At 47.4% G+C, this 17,917-nt stretch overlaps 1 protein-coding gene across 3 annotated transcripts in view; it reads left to right on the plus strand.

Moving 5' to 3' along the window:
• The window catches only part of PTPN18 (protein tyrosine phosphatase non-receptor type 18), a 220,565-nt gene that overhangs the window by 89,910 nt on the left and 112,738 nt on the right, over window positions 1–17,917 (plus strand). For all 3 annotated transcript variants that reach the window (XM_068248793.1, XM_068248794.1, XM_068248792.1), the window contains 3 exons: window positions 3,563–3,671; window positions 14,429–14,505; window positions 16,723–16,818. In XM_068248793.1, the coding sequence (XP_068104894.1) occupies window positions 3,563–3,671; window positions 14,429–14,505; window positions 16,723–16,818 (282 nt within the window). The remainder of the gene's footprint in view (window positions 1–3,562; window positions 3,672–14,428; window positions 14,506–16,722; window positions 16,819–17,917) is intronic.

Here is a 17,917-nt window from a genome sequence, read left to right on the forward strand (position 1 = left end):
AATCAAAGTGCGGGGATAATGTCATTTAAAGTGATTGGACCCCTCAGGGCAGGATAAGTTTGTAGCGCTTGCTAGGCTACTCTGATAAGGCATGTTAACTCTGATAAGGCATGCTAAGCGTGCAGTAAGGGGAGAAAAACTAGAGGGCGAGCATTACAGGAGGTAACGCTCGCTATTTGTTATAGTGGATCAACCCCATGATGATATAAATCAAATGTGTATGTAAAGTTCCAGTCCTGTAAAGGTTAACAATTCAGGGATGTAAATGAATCAGGCTTCAATAAATTGTAGTGTAAAGCCTGATAAACACCAGGAGGCACCCACTCCTGGCTAATTAATGTTGGGTGGGGGGCCCGGGTCCAATTTCTGCTTCGGGCCCCCGAGGTTTGTAGCTACGCCACTGGTCCGGTGATCGCCGTCACCCAAATTACACTGTTGCGTGGCCATAGACATAACAATATTATGGGGGATCAGAGAATATTGGCGCACAGTGCATATGCTTTAAAATAGCACCGCATTGAAAACATACGCTTAATGCTATTTACCAATAGTAATGCATAATAATGGTGCATGGAGAAAAAGAAGAAAGATGGCGCACAGTACTGTTATTTATCAATAGCGCCGTACATATGCCAATCAACAGATGTAATTTAACTGCAAAACGGTGAATGGATTTAACCACCCTGGTGTTCTGATAAGATCGCCAGGGAGGCTGCGGGAGGGTTTTTTTTAACTGAAAGTTGGCTGCTTGAAAGCCCACTAGAGGGCGCTCCGGAGGCGTTCTTCCGATCGCCTCCGGCGCCCAGAATAAACAAGGAAGGCCGCAATGAGCGGCCTTCCTTGTTTTGCTTACACCGTCGCCATAGCGACGAGCGGAGTGACGTCATGGACGTCAGCCGACGTCCTGACGTCAGACGCCTCCGATCCAGCCCTTAGCGCTGGCCGGAACTTTTTGTTCCGGCTGCGCAGGGCTCAGGCGGCTGGGGGGACCCTCTTTCGCCGCTGCTCGCGGCGAATCGCCGCAGAGCGGCGGCGATCGGGCAGCACACGCGGCTGGCAAAGTGCCGGCTGCGTGTGCTGCTCTTTATTTGGCGCAAATCGGCCCAGCAGGGCCTGAGCGGCAGCCTCCGGCGGTGATGGACGAGCTGAGCTCGTCCATACCGCCCAGGTGGTTAATGTAACACTGTTAAAAATTCTAAAGATGTCCCAGATTGAGGATTTAAAAAACCCATGCTAACGTTATTAACATTATCAACTTTGTTTAAGTAATGTGCAGTACTGGAAACGTTAACTAACTTTAAGGCCCCGTTCACACTGCACGCGTTCCCCTCCGTGTTGCGGGAACGCGTGCAGGAGGCAGACACGCACGACATCATACAGTGCATAGACTGCACTGTCTGATGTTCACACTGCATGCGTTCCGGACCAGTGCAGTATGGGAACGCATGCTGCACACATTTTTTGCAGAAACGCGTGGCCTATCCATTCACTTCAGTGAATAGGATCAGCCACGCAACGCCTAGAAATGCGGATGGCGTGTGTTCGTATGCGTTGCGTTCCGAACGCACGGCCATCCGCGTTTCATAATGTGAACGTGGCCTAATACACTGTGACTGTGCAGGATTTGGAGGTTTTAAAAAAAAAAATCTTAACGTTAATAACGTTAGGTAATTTGTACCTGTAATGTACAGTACTCTTAACTTTAACTCTAATACACTTTTTCTTTGCAGGATCGGACTGCACACTGCATTACATTCTAAATATAACTAAAAATTAATATACTGTGATTTGTTTATATGTAAATATCAATTTTTATAATGAAATGAAAATTTACCCCTTGTGATTGTGTATCGGTGACGGTGAGCAATTTTTTTTTATCTTTAAATAGCGAAATACATTGTGACATAACTTAGACTAACTTTAGTGCAAGTACTTTAAATTAATTCAATTCTAATGTAATATTTAATACAAAATTATATTTTCTTTTTATATAAATATATATTTATATTATTTTTTTTTATTCCTCATACTAATCTTATTTTTATATAAAAAAAAAATTGAAAAAATTGTGTCCTTGGTTTTTGAGAAGACGCTTTTAAAACGGTAATTAACGATTTAGTGTTAACATTAATTAACAATAAGCGGAAGACGGATTAGCGGCATCACCGTGCACCATTATTCGCAGGCGCCATTTTCATGTACCCAGATTATGGAAATTGCATGGTGTGCATAAAGCCATGTGCACACCTTGAGGCTGGTTTCACACTGTAAACTGGCGTCAACCGCACAACGTGGACATGGCAGTTTTCAGCCAAGACACCTCCAAAAAATTACTCAGCAATTGTGTTTTGGGTTAAATATAGGTGATATCAGTGGCCTGTGGCATCCTGGCGGTGGGAGCTGCACAGGCAGCAGGAGCAGGGCAATGCAGCAGCAGCAGGTGTAATGTGTGCCAGGAGCATGCCGGACGTGGCACGTGGCAATTGGCACCTGTCACGTGGCACGTCACATGGCACTTGCCACGTGTCACAAGGCACTTGCCACGTGTCATTTGCCATGTGCACAGCACACACACAGACACACAGCAGCTGCCTGCAGCACACACTCTGACTGTCACACAAATGACATCAAGTTAATTAATGATTTAACAATAGTGTAGTGATAGTGAAGGGGTTAATCACTGAACAGCTTTCGGTTTATCTCTGCTAGGCCAGCAGCACTGGAGCACACACTCTGACTGTCACACTATGACATCAATGAAGCTAATTAACTATTTAACAATAGTGTAGTGATAGTAGTGAAGGGGTTAATCATTGAACAGCTTTAGGTTTATAACGGTGTACAGCCCTTGCTAGGCCACCAGCACTGGAGCATGTCTCTCAGTGAGCATTCAGCAAGCTAAGACGATGTTTCATCATTGCAGCCCTCCTTATTATACAGGGGGGCTGGCCAGTGTTCCTTTCTGTGATTGGGTGCCAGGGTTTAGACTGGGAGCCCTCTAATTGGCTCAATGAGGTCAGGTGGGGCTGGCCAGGGTTCCCCTCTGTGATTGGTTGCTAGGGCTTCTGCTGGGAGCCCTCTGATTGGCTCCAGAACGTCATCTCCTTAGTTACAGTATTTCGGATCCGGATATCCACAATATCCGCGGATATCCACGTTATGTACCCAAATATCCGCAGATAGCTAGCCATATTTTTTTTTAAAAATCCGGAATCCGAATCGGATAGCATAAAACAAAGTTCGGATATCCGGGTTACACGGATATCCGGAATCCTGATGAGCACCACTGAACAGGGGTACTTTAGATACAGGCATGCACAACAAGAGGTACATAAGATGAGGTCATGCACAACAAGGGGTACATAAGATGAGGTCATGCACAACAAGGGGTACATAAGATGAAGTTATGTACAACAAGAAATAGATAAGATGAGGTCATGCTCAACAATAAGGCTTACTTGGGAAACCACAAAAGGATACATGCAAAAATAACGCTAAGAACTTGTGGTCTGCATGGAGGTGCATAAGTGGTCTCTTATTTTTCTGATTTGGTGTTTTGCAGGAGATAAAGACTCGAGCAGCCACTTGTAAGCAGGATAACAATTTTTCTGCGGAGGTGGGAGGTTGTCCGGAAAACCTGAAGAAGAATCGCTACAAAGACATTCTGCCCTGTGAGTATAACAGGAGTCTATTATCAAGGTGTCACAAATTGCAGCTAAATAAGTGGCTGCTTCATGTATTCAAGGAGCATATGCAGGTATGAAGCTTCTGGCGACAGATAAATGGATTTGCGGGTCAGCACAGGCACTGGACACGGAAAAAACTTATTGCAGGTTATGGGTAGTTGCAGGCAAGAATAGCAGGGTCCACCAAAGAACAAAGCTAGCAAAAATCAGGACTTCTCAGAACTGTGCAGGGAGGAAGCAGGTTTGACATGATTCTTAAAACAAAGCAACCAGGAAGGAACCAGGACTGGTGAAGTTCTTAGGAGTCAGCCAACAGGATACAGAATGGAGTACTGGTAGAATTCTCAGAACTGAGCAGGCAGGATCAGGTCAGGTTCAAGATTCAGGAACAGTCAGGATACCTTCAGGAGCCCAGAAACAGGTGGAATCTCAGAACTGAGCTGGCAGAAACTAGGACTGGTGGAATTCTCAGAACTTAGCAGGCAGGATTAGGACAGGTTCAGGATACAGGAACAGTCAGGGTAGAGACAGGCAGAAGCTAGGACTTGTAGGGTAAGCATAACTGAGGGCAGGATAAGGACTTCTCATTACTGAATGGGCAGGGTCAGGACTGACAGGGCTCTCAACTGAACAACATGCAGGAACTGAAGCAAAAGGATAAGGTCAGGTAAAGGATACAGGAATAGTCCAGAAACAGACAGAGGCGTGGAGGAAGCAAGATCCAATGAGTAGAAAAAGCCAGCACACCATGTAAAATATAAATTATCTTCAAGCCAGGGCCGGCGCTACAATAGAGGCAAAGGAGGCAGCTGCCCTAGGGCCCCAGAGCTTGTAGGGGCCCCCAGTGGCTACAAGAGGAAAAAAAATTCAAATCGGCCTTATAGTTTTTGAGAAAATCGATTTAAAAGTTTCAAAGCAAAAAAATACACATTTAAAAACCTGCCAAATTTAATGGTTAATAGCAAATCCACCTTAAATGCTAGAAACCCTTAATTTGCAGGATATGTTAAGGAGATCATTAGGAATAAGAGGAAAAACAATTTTTCAAAAAGACCTTATAGTTTTTGAGAAAATCGATTTTAAAGTTTCAAAGGAAAAAAGTATACTTTTAAATGCGGTAAATGTCACTTTTAGTAGCAAACCTAACGGTAGTGTAATTTTACATGCATCAAAAGAAAGAGCAATACATTTCCTGATGGGGTTTCCAGGGGGTCCATACGCAGCCGCAGCGCTTTGGCCAGGGATCGCTATACAGCCGCAATATGGCTGTATGAAGATCCCTGGCATTTTTTCCTATTTTCCCAAATTTTTTTTATGTTTAGAGTGTGGGAATTTTTTTTTAAAAAAAAAATTATGTGGGGTCCCCCCTCCTGAAACTTTTTAACCCCTTGTCCCCCATGCAGGCTGGGATAGTCAGAATGCGGAGCTCCGACCGATTGGGACTTCACACCCTAACTATACCAGCTGCAAAAAAGGTCCCCTAATGACGATTTTTGTTCCGGGGTATATGTTGGGGGGCCCCCCTGGTTTATTTTGCCCTGGGGCCTCATTGTTGCTTAAACCGGCCCTGCTTCAAGCTAGATACGTTCTGTTGCTATGGAAGGGGAAGTTGGACTCACAGAGCAGCACGGAACTAGCGGTGTGAGCTGGTGAACATTTCCCTTGGCCAAAATGATCCGCCAGGCTGATTGTTGGCTTTGGCACCGAAGGTGGGGTAGCCTCTGTACACATGCTTGCAAGATTCTTGGCAGAGGTGGCCCCGATCTACCACCTTGGATGAGAACCGTCTAGCATGTGTCCAGGGCTTTAGTCGCCAGAGCAACCCGAGTAATTAACTGGATCTCTGGCAGCTTGGAGGACTTTCAATGGAGGAAGCCTGTCCAGGAACCAGCAGGTAGTACTGGACCCTGTAGCTGTGGGAACAGAGGTCATCTGAGTGTTGCACAGCCACATGCAGATTTGTGCCATAGGCTGAACATCACTTTAAGACTGTGAGGAAGACGCCAAAAAGATGTCTAAAACTATTAAAAACGGCTTAAAAGGCGGGAAAAAGTTACCCCAGGCTAGTGTTGGGCGAACAGTGTTCGCCACTGTTCGGGTTCTGCAGAACATCACCCTGTTTGGGTGATGTTCGAGTTCGGCCGAACACCTGATGGTGTTCGACCAAACTGTTCGGCCATATGGCCGAACTAAGAGCGCATGGCCGAACGTTACCCGAACGTTCGGCTAGCGCTGTGATTGGCCGAACGGGTCACGTGGTTCGGACCCGAACGCGCTCTGATTGGACGAACGGGTCACGTGGTTCGGGTAAATAAATACCCGATCCACGTCATTTCTCCGCCATTTGTCTGTGGGTTTAGCTTTGGGTAGGCAGGCAGGGTAGTTTTCTCTCCAGCCAGGCTAGCCAGGGTCCCCCGGTCATTGTGTCGCTGCTGGGAATAGTAGTACACCGCTCAGCCACACTATATAGCATTGTGTTTACTGCCACTCTGTGTGTCTGCTGGGAACAGTAGTACACCGCTCACCCTGTATAGCATTGTGCTCTGTGTCGCTGCTGGGAATAGTAGTACACCGCTCAGCCTCACTATATAGCATTGTGTTTACTGCCACTCTGTGTGTCTGCTGGGAACAGTAGTACACCGCTCACCCTGTATAGCATTGTGCTCTGTGTCGCTGCTGGGAATAGTAGTACACCGCTCAGCCACACTATATAGCATTGTGTTTACTGCCACTCTGTGTGTCTGCTGGGAACAGTAGTACACCGCTCACCCTGTATAGCATTGTGCTCTGTGTCGCTGCTGGGAATAGTAGTACACCGCTCAGCCACACTATATAGCATTGTGTTTACTGCCACTCTGTGTGTCTGCTGGGAACAGTAGTACACCGCTCACCCTGTATAGCATTGTGCTCTGTGTCGCTGCTGGGAATAGTAGTACACCGCTCAGCCTCACTATATAGCATTGTGTTTACTGCCACTCTGTGTGTCTGCTGGGAACAGTAGTACACCGCTCACCCTGTATAGCATTGTGCTCTGTGTCGCTGCTGGGAATAGTAGTACACCGCTCAGCCACACTATATAGCATTGTGTTTACTGCCACTCTGTGTGTCTGCTGGGAACAGTAGTACACCGCTCACCCTGTATAGCATTGTGCTCTGTGTCGCTGCTGGGAATAGAAGTACACCGCTCAGCCACACTATATAGCATTGTGTTTACTGCCACTCTGTGTCGCTGCTGGGAACAGTAGTACACCGCTCACCCTGTATAGCATTGTGCTCTGTGTCGCTGCTGGGAACAGTAGTACATCGCTCACCCACCACTGTATAGCATTGTGTTTACTGCCACTCTGTGTCTCTGCTGGGAACAGTAGTACACCGCTCACCCACCACTGTATAGCATTGTGCTCTGTGTCGCTGCTGGGAACAGTAGTACACCGCTCAGCCGCACTATATAGCATTGTGTTTACTGCCACTCTGTGTCTCTGCTGGGAACAGTAGTACATCGCTCACCCACCACTGTATAGCATTGTGCTCTGTGTCGCTGCTGGGAATAGTAGTACACCGCTCACCCACCACTGTATAGCATTGTGCTCTGTGTCGCTGCTGGGAATAGTAGTACACCGCTCACCCTCCATTGTATAGCATTGTGCTCTGTGTCGCTGCTGGGAATAGTAGTACACCGCTCAGCCACACTATATAGCATTGTGTTTACTGCCACTCTGTGTGTCTGCTGGGAACAGTAGTACACCGCTTACCCTGTATAGCATTGTGCTCTGTGTCGCTGCTGGGAATAGTAGTACACCGCTCACCCACACTATATAGCATTGTGTTTACTGCCACTCTGTGTCGCTGCTGGGAACAGTAGTACACCGCTCACCCACCACTGTATAGCATTGTGTTTACTGCCACTCTGTGTCTCTGCTGGGAACAGTAGTACACCGCTCACCCACCACTGTATAGCATTGTGCTCTGTGTCGCTGCTGGGAATAGTAGTACACTGCTCAGCCACACTATATAGCATTGTGTTTACTGCCACTCTGTGTCGCTGCTGGGAACAGTAGTACACCGCTCACCCACCACTGTATAGCATTGTGTTTACTGCCACTCTGTGTCTCTGCTGGGAACAGTAGTACACCGCTCACCCTGTATAGCATTGTGCTCTGTGTCGCTGCTGGGAATAGTAGTACACCGCTCACCCACCACTGTATAGCATTGTGCTCTGTGTCGCTGCTGGGAATAGTAGTACACCGCTCACCCACCACTGTATAGCATTGTGCTCTGTGTCGCTGCTGGGAATAGTAGTACACCGCTCACCCACACTATATAGCATTGTGTTTACTGCCACTCTGTGTCGCTGCTGGGAACAGTAGTACACCGCTCACCCTGTATAGCATTGTGCTCTGTGTCGCTGCTGGGAATAGTAGTACACCGCTCAGCCACACTATATAGCATTGTGTTTACTGCCACTCTGTGTCTCTGCTGGGAACAGTAGTACATCGCTCACCCACCACTGTATAGCATTGTGCTCTGTGTCGCTGCTGGGAATAGTAGTACACCGCTCACCCACCACTGTATAGCATTGTGCTCTGTGTCGCTGCTGGGAATAGTAGTACACCGCTCACCCACCACTGTATAGCATTGTGCTCTGTGTCGCTGCTGGGAATAGTAGTACACCGCTCACCCACCACTGTATAGCATTGTGCTCTGTGTCGCTGCTGGGAATAGTAGTACACTGCTCAGCCACACTATATAGCATTGTGTTTACTGCCACTCTGTGTGTCTGCTGGGAACAGTAGTACACCGCTCACCCTGTATAGCATTGTGCTCTGTGTCTCTGCTGGGAACAGTAGTACACCGCTCACCCTGTATAGCATTGTGCTCTGTGTCACTGCTGGGAATAGTAGTACACCGCTCAGCCACACTATATAGCATTGTGTTTACTGCCACTCTGTGTGTCTGCTGGGAACAGTAGTACACCGCTCACCCTGTATAGCATTGTGCTCTGTGTCGCTGCTGGGAATAGTAGTACACCGCTCACCCACACTATATAGCATTGTGTTTACTGCCACTCTGTGTCGCTGCTGGGAACAGTAGTACACCGCTCACCCTGTATAGCATTGTGCTCTGTGTCGCTGCTGGGAATAGTAGTACACCGCTCAGCCACACTATATAGCATTGTGTTTACTGCCACTCTGTGTCGCTGCTGGGAACAGTAGTACATCGCTCACCCACCACTGTATAGCATTGTGTTTACTGCCACTCTGTGTCTCTGCTGGGAACAGTAGTACATCGCTCACCCACCACTGTATAGCATTGTGCTCTGTGTCGCTGCTGGGAATAGTAGTACACCGCTCACCCACCACTGTATAGCATTGTGCTCTGTGTCGCTGCTGGGAATAGTAGTACACCGCTCACCCACCACTGTATAGCATTGTGCTCTGTGTCGCTGCTGGGAATAGTAGTACACCGCTCACCCACCACTGTATAGCATTGTGCTCTGTGTCGCTGCTGGGAATAGTAGTACACCTCTCACCCGCCACTGTATAGCATTTCTGTACTGCCACTGTACTGCTGCCAGTCAGCGTGTACTTTTACGGATAAGTGAAATGAAGAAGAAATCCTGTGAAAGAGGGAGGGGCAAGGGAAGAGGTGTTCCCCCTGACGGTTCACGTACAGGCCACAGTGGAGCACCGAAGAAAACCCACTCAATACCGCCCATGTTGTCCAGGAAATCAACCCTCACAAATCCAAAAGAACAGGACCAGATAATTAATTGGATGACCTCTCAAGCATCCAGCAGTGGGTTAAGCAGCACCAGCACATCACGCACGAGGTCCGAGTCCTCAGCCAGTTACAAGGAGCCAGTGGGCATAAAGCAGACACAACCGGCAGCGACACTACGCACACAACTGCCAAATAACCAGTCCGAAGAATTTCCTCAGGACACAATGGGGTATTCGCAGGAGCTATTCCCAGCCCAACAAACTTCCACCTTTCAAAGGTCAATGGAACTGCCAGAAATTTTGTGCCCGGATTCACAACCATTGACTGTGGGAAATGCACCGCACACTGAAATGCAAGGCGAGTCCGAGGAGGACTCGGAAACCCAAATCCCAGAGCAAGTTGGGCAGGAGGGGTTTCAATTGCAGGAGGTCGGCCGAGAAGATCTTGAAGACGACGTTGGAGTGTGCTGCGCAGAGGTTGTTGTGGGGAGCTCTACTCCACGGCGGCGGCCCACAATCACATATGACGAGTTTGAGGAGATGGAAGAGGAGGAGGAGGGTATGGACAATGTTGACAGAGACCCAGATTTTGTATGTGAAGGAGAACATCGCCGTCGTAGCAGCAGCACAGATGAGTCTGTTGAAGAACCCACTGCTGCACGAGTTCGACTTGTGCCACAAGGTAGGCGGCGCGAAATTTCAGGCACCACAAGCGTGGAAGTTCAAGTGAGACGCAAAAGAGGCGCAAACAGAAATCGCCAGCAAGGCAGGTGCTCCAAAGTCTGGCCTTTCTTTGAAGACTGCAGTGAGGATGGTACCATGGTGATTTGCAAGGTGTGCAAGACCCGCCTGAGCAGGGGGAAACATATTAACAACCTCTCCACCACCAGCATGACCCGCCACATGGTATCCAAACATCCCACTTTGTGGCCGCCAGGACAGGGTACCAGCAGCAACACTGCCTCCCTTGGGGTTATCAGACTCACCACCAGACCCTCCTCAGCAGCAGCAGTAGCCCAGCCATTGCGTGGTTCACAACAACATTCACAAACATCAGACGACGCTGACACTGTCACTTTCCGGAATAGTGCTCTTGAGGTCTCCCAGTCATCAAACACAACAACCAACAGCCGTTCAGTGTGCAGCCCTACGGTTCAGTTGTCTGTCTCGGAGATGCTTGAGCGCAAGAGGAAATTGCCAGCAAATGACCCCCGGGCCGTGGCAGTAACAGCCAGCATAGCCAAGCTTCTGGCCTGCGAAATGCTGCCATATCGAGTGGTTTAGACAAACAGCTTCAAGGGCATGATGTCAGTGGCCATCCCACGTTACGTGGTTCCCAGCCGCTACCACTTTGCGCGCTCTGCAGTGCCTGAGTTGCATGAGCACGTGGTCAGCAAAATAACCCGAAGCTTGAAGAATGCCGTTGCCTGCAAGGTTCACCTCACCACTGACACCTGGACGAGTGCGTTCGGCCAGGGTCGATACATCTCCCTGGACCTTGTGGAGCCTGGCAGCGATTCCTCACCTGCTACGGCGCGGGTGTTGCCCATGCCGCAAACAGCTGCACCGCCGTCCCTCCCACTGGATAACAACAGCAGCACCTACCTCTCTGACTCCTTCTCCTCCAACGCATCTCAAAGCTGTACCTCATCCGGAAACGCTAACCCAGCAGCAGTAGGATCGTGGAAGCAGTGCAGCACAGCTGTTGGCATGCGTCAGCAAGCGTTGCTGAAGCTGATCTGCCTTGGGGATAAGCAGCACACAGGGGAGGAAATTTGGAGGGGAATAAAGGAACAGACGGATTTGTGGCTGGCACCGCTGGACCTGAAACCGGGCATGGTTGTGTGTGATAATGGGAGTAATCTCATTCGCGCTTTAAGGTTGGCTAAGCTGACACACATCCCTTGCCTGGCGCACGTGATGAACCTAGTAGTTCAGCGGTTCCTGAGGACATACCCAGGCGTGGCCGATCTTCTGTTGAAGGTGCGACGAGTGGCCAAACATTGTAGAAATTCCAGTACTGCTTCGGGGGCACTCGCCAAGATGCAGGAGCGCTTCAATCTCCCCCACCATCGCTTGCTGTGTGATGTCCCTGCGCGCTGGAATTCTACGCTGCACATGCTAGCCCGCTTTTGCGAGCAGAAGAGTGCAGTGGTCCAGTACATGACGGCGCAGTACCGAGGCGCATCCGGACAGCTGCCAAGCTTCTGTGGATCCGATTGGGCCAACATGTTGGACCTCTGCCAAGTCCTCCCAAATTTTGAGCAATCCACGTTGCTTGTGAGCAGTGACAACTCTTCAGTCAGCATTACCATACCACTGCTGTGTTTACTGAAGAAGTCAATGTTGAAAATCAAGGAAACAGCTGTCATGATGCAACTGGGGGAATCTGAAGGAGAAAACGATCAGCGTGATGGTACCAACATCAGGCCATCTGCCTCAGGAAACGCTGGCCCCAGCAGCTATGACGAAGAAGAGGAGGAGGAACAGCTGGAGTTGGAGCAGGAATTTCATGCCACCACTGACGAGGGCCAGAGCGGTGCACATTGGACTTCCACAATTCAGCGTGAATGGTCAGCAGAAGCAGACCAGGAAGAAGGTGACGACTATGATGCATCACAACAACTATCACAACGCTCACAAGAGGATGATGAGGATTCTGGCAGGACTCTGGCACACATGGCTCAATTCATGCTAGACTGCATTGAACGCGACCCACGCATTGTGCGCATTCTGGACAACACCAATTACTGGGTTTATACCCTTCTGGATCCACGGTACAAACACAATGTTCCAAAACTGCTTGAAGAAAGAGTCAGACAGGTCAAAATGAAAGAATACCAGCAGGCCCTTGTGGAGACTTTAGAGAGGAGATTGACATCCTCCCCTCCTCTAGCCAGTTGTACGCCGACAGACTGACTTCCGCAAACCCAGGACGACCAGGAGGGCAGCAAACAACACAAGCCGCAGCTAGTGCCCAAAAGGGAATGGTATCGGCAGTGTCCTTGGAGTGGGAAAATTTTCTGACACCCATGCAGCAGCCCACAGAACAGCAAGCGTGCAGATCCACCTCCAACACCGATCGCCTGGTGAAGATGGTCAAGGACTACATGTCAGATGGCGTAGCTGTGTTGAACAATCCATCTGCACCCTTCAACTATTGGGTATCGAAGCTAGACACCTGGCATGAACTGGCAATGTACGCAATAGAGGTGCTGGCTTGCCCGGCAGCCAGCGTTATGTCGGAACGCTGTTTCAGTGCTGCCGGAGGCATCGTCACAGATCGGCGTATCCACCTCTCCACAGAAAATGCAGACCGTCTGACTCAATGAATTAAAATGAATCAATCCTGGATTGGAAACGACTATGCAACACTCCTGGACCCCAACCAAGTAACATGAACAATGACCATCTGTGATGGGTTAGCGTTGCCGGTCCCTGTTTATGGAACCTCTTATCTTTATTACATTTATGACTGCATGGCGGCAAAAAGCATGCTATCCGCACACTTCTTGTCCTCATGCAAGGCCTGGGTTGTTGTGTCTGAAAGCGTGGCCTTCTCCTCCTGCGCCTCCTCCTGTTCCATCACGTGTGCTGCTGCTGGGTTAGCGTTTCCGGTCCCTGTTTATGGAATCTCTTATCTTTATTACATTTATGACTGCATGGCGGCAAAAAGCATGCTATCCGCACGCTTTTTGTCCTCATGCAAGGCCTGGGTTGTTGTGTCTGAAAGCGTGGCCTTCTCCTCCTGCGCCTCCTCCTGTTCCATCACATGTGCTGCTGCTGGGTTAGCGTTGCCGGTCCCTGTTTATGGAACCTCTTATCTTTATTACATTTATGACTGCATGGCGGCAAAAAGCATGCTATCCGCACGCTTCTTGTCCTCATGCAAGGCCTGGGTTGTTGTGTCTCAAAGCGTGGCCTTCTCCTCCTGCGCCTCCTCCTGTTCCATCACGTGTGCTGCTGCTGGGTTAGCGTTGCCGGTCCCTGTTTATGGAACCTCTTATCTTTATTACATTTATGACTGCATAGCGGCAAAATGCATGCTACCTGTGCAAAGAAAACAGACATTTCCCGCATTTTAAAGACAGTTTTCCCTTTGAAACTTTAAAATCGATTTTCTCAAAAACTATAAGCTCTTTTTGCTAAATTTTTTTCCTCTTGTACCCACTCCCAAGGTGCACATACCCTGTAAATTTGGGGTATGTAGCATGTAAGGAGGCTTTACAAAGCACGAAAGTTCGGGTCCCCATTGACTTCCATTATGTTCGGAGTTCGGCGCGAACACCCGAACATCGCGGCCATGTTCGGCGAACGTTCGCGAACCCGAACATCCAGGTGTTCGCCCAACACTACCCCAGGCCTGGACGAGGACTAATACAAGATACAGAAATAAAATAATTTATTCAAAAACACTGAACAATTCGTTTCGCAGGTATCCACCTGCTTCCTCAGGTTAATAAAACTGGGTGTTAGGGCAATAGTGAATTGGCTCGGAGCGCCTTTAGGCTGTATCGGTCCTCATTTTGGGGTACCTTTTTTTTGCCTTTTAAACTTTTACATCCTTTGGTACACCTCCCTGGAGTCCCTCACAGTGTTACACTTCCAAACCAACATGGTGGTCAGTTTTTAGTTTGGGGAATCGTTTTTTCCATTTTTCCATCTACTATCCCTTTTTTAGGAGTGCGACCTAACCACAACAAAGCAAGTCAACTTTCTCTTGGTTGTCTGTGCCACCACCTTTAAGCAAGAATCTTTTGTTACTGTTCTGCAACTCCGTTTTGTAAATACCCTATTCGTTTTCCTTCCTTTCTGCATTAATTTACATAATACAGAATAAGGGCCTCCCTCTTCTCTCCTGTTGTTTTTTTATCTTCCCCTAGAAGAATGACAGTTACTTCAGAACCCCATCATCTATTTTTTCGACTGATGTCTGCAAGCAAAGGCCTTTGGTGTCTAACTCTAAACCCCTTGTTGCCTATAGGCGGCCTTCTTACTTAAATTCCTGTCTTTTTGTTGCAGATGATCAGACTCGAGTTCCGGTTACATTTCTTGAAGATGAGGCTGGCTCTGACTATATTAACGCAAGCTTCATACAGGTGAGGACCAGACTCTGCAGCTTTAAAACAAAATCACTTAGTTTGATGCAAGTTGTGCAACGTGTATTTTAAGGCTAAATTATTTTTTTTTGTTGAGCAAAAAAAATGCAATCCCTTTAGGTTCCCTCTATACATTGCAGGGATTAAAGTGGGATGAAAAAAAAGGCATCCAATTAGGATTCAATTCAAAATTGCACTAAAAGCGCTTGTGCAATGATTCCCTATGGCCCAGTGCACACCGAGCGGTTTTTGGAGCGATCCGCCGGCCGCATCCGCCTCTAAAAACGCTTGTCTAATGTATTGCAATGGGATGGTGCACACCGGCGGTTTGCGGTTTTTTCGGAAGCGTTTCGTCCTCAATGTAAAGTATAGGAAAAACGCAAACCGCTCTGAAAAACGCTAGTTCAGAGCGGTTTGCCAGGCATTTTTGTTACAGTAGCTGTTCAGTAACAGCTTTTACTGTACAATATGTGTAATCTGCTACACAAAAATGCACGCAAAACCGCTAGGTATGTTTAGAAAACCTCTCTAAACATACCTAGAATCGCTCTGAAATCAGCTCCCAAAACCGCTAGCGTATTGCGGATCTGCTAGCGGTTTTGGTGTGCACTGGGCCTATGAGAGTGTTCTCATATGAGCGGTTTGATTCCGATCCGCTCACCAAAGCACTACCTGTAGCATTTTTGGGGCGATTTGCCTATAATGGAAGGTATAGGAAAATCGCAAAGCGCTTTGTATAGCAATTTCCCGAGCGCTTTTTAGAATAAATACATTGGGCTCTATTCATAAAAAATTTGTGGTGAAAAAACTCATGGAGGGAAAATACCGCAGCGGTATTTTAGACTTCTGGGTGGTCATTCATAAAAATGTTGGCAGCTGCGATGCAAGTGCGGAGATCTCCCGCTGAAGGCTGGCGGTAAGCTGTCGGAAGGCATGCGGAAACACTTCAGCCGGCAGAGTCCCTCCGTGCGCTGCTCTCTCTGGGAGGTCTGTCGCATTCACTTTCATGTAATCCGAACTCTTCTCGCTACATCAGAGGAGGCGGTATTTCCTGTCCATATACCGCTTCCTCTAATCTTTATGAATGGACATTTTGTTACTTTTTCTAGATAAATCTAGAAAAACACAGCACAAGGCGGAAATTTCTCGCTCTGCTGGGGAATTGTAGCTTATCATGCGGAAACAGCTTTTATGAATGCCCACTTTGCTAAATGGACGGGAAAGTCAGCTGTTTTGAGCGGAAAACTTACGGTAAAGTTTTATGAATAGAGCCAATTGTATTTATTCTTTTCCGGATGAAAAATTCAGGAAGTAAAGAAACGGATCGCTCAGCAAAAGCACTTCGAAAAGCGTTTTACTAACAATCACCACCGCGCAGGTAAGCGCCGAGTGGCGCTAAAAAAAATTGCTCCCAAAATTGCAAAACACTGGCGTCAGCTATTGCAATTTTATGATGTGAACAAGACCTAAGACATTGCTTATTTAGCTTACGTGTCCTGTTGTCTTTAGTGTTCTCTGTCAGATTTAGGAGAAATGTCATATGAATAAAAGAAAATATTTCTGCTGGTTTCTATCTTTACTGTTTCTCTGTGTTGCCAGAATTGATGCCACTTCTGCCCCTTTTTTTTTTTCAACCCAGCTCAGTGTTAATTGTTCCAACCTACCGCTACAGCTTACTATCCCTCTCACAGCAAACATCACCTAGACAACAGGCCTACATCACTGTATAAACTCTTCAGTCATAGTGTCCTTATCTTATCCGTTGTTCCTTTGCCTCACCGCATAGCAACAGAACTCGTCATCAGCTGTACAATTGACATGCGGCTGTATAGTCTAGCCCAGCGATGTTGCCCGGCGGATTTGGTCCCGATCCCTGACGGGCAACATCATTCGACCCGTGTGCCTTTAGACTTAAACAGCACCTGTGAAAAATCTGCTATGCTGAGCTGAAAAACAAACAGAAGTAATGAACCTTTGAAATTACAAGCAGCAGAACCTTATCAGCAGCCTTTTCTCACTTAAATAACACTCTTTTGCCTTCTATCTGCTTGTCATAAAACGACTGAATTTAGTTGCTGGGAAAAGACAGAACAAGCTGTTTTGGCATACACACATCCAGTTTTCATTGCCCATTGGATGTGTGTATACAACCAGCTTGTGTATCTTGTACAACGAAGCTGTATAGCGCACATTGATGTACTGCGTTTTTTCCTGCAGGGTGTGGATAAGCAGCCCCGATATATCGCCACACAGGGACCCCTCAGTCACACTGTGTTGGATTTCTGGAGAATGATCTGGCAGTATCACGTCAAGGTGAGACCATCCTTGTACAGACTTCATCTACTGCAAAAGTGTTTAAAAATAAATTGAAATGACTGATATAATTTGAGGAAGTTTTATTTTAAGCACTGTGAAGTTGTCCCTTAAAGAAAAAGTGAATTTGCAATGTACACATGGTAAATAAAGCTTAATTTGGTTGATGCAATTAAAGTCTCTTACTAATCAAAGCAGCAGCCAGGGACAACCATACTAAATACATATATAAGTAGATAAATACTTCCTGTACTTACATAACATAGGTATTGTACTGTCCACATTTTGATTTCAGTGAATTTTATATAGTAAACAAAGAAGAAACAGTTTCAGGCATTTTCCATCTATGCTGCCTTTGACTGAAGCCTATCCTGATGTCATTCCTTACCTTACTATTTTTTTCTCTCCTAGAAATTGCACTGTCATATCTAGCTTGCTTTGTAAACACGTGAGCACAGCATAGATCGTATTTCAGCAGCTTCTGCAGAGGGGTGAGGTGTATTTCTCTCCTCAGACTTGTGTCACACTGAACTGCCCTCAGCCAATCTGTGAGAAGTAGGAATTTGGGAGGGGGATACAAGGTTCCCTTTCCAACAAGTTTCCCCCTCCCAGGCAATGTACCAAATAAAACCAGGCTGACTGAGATAAGATTTATTAGCAGAAATATTTATGATAATATTGGAATGCTTGCAATGCAGGGTCGGGATGTAGACTGCATAATAAACAGAGAGCAGTGGTTAAATGGAATTTGATTTTATGGCTGACTATTCTGTTTTAAGTCCCCCTGCAGAGCTGCTGGCTACTTATTGTTTGTGGAGGCTAGTGACACATCTGTAAGCATCAGCTATGTGCCATCACCTGAGGGATCGAGTCCATATTCTGCTAAGCACAGCAAGCCCTCGGCGTGTATGACGCTTTAGCTGTAGGGATAGCAGTGGTTTCAGATTGGTTGGTCTGCAGGAAGTATTTACACGAGTGTGCAAAGATGAATTGGTTTTACTGTTTGGCCACACCCTCTTTAGTCTTCTTCACGTGTGGGTGGCTAATGGATAGAGGGAGGAGTCTGAACAGCTTCATGTCCAGTAAAACTGCACTATTG

This window comes from Hyperolius riggenbachi, chromosome 8, assembly GCF_040937935.1.
Source record: "Hyperolius riggenbachi isolate aHypRig1 chromosome 8, aHypRig1.pri, whole genome shotgun sequence".
Lineage (NCBI taxonomy): Eukaryota > Metazoa > Chordata > Amphibia > Anura > Hyperoliidae > Hyperolius > Hyperolius riggenbachi.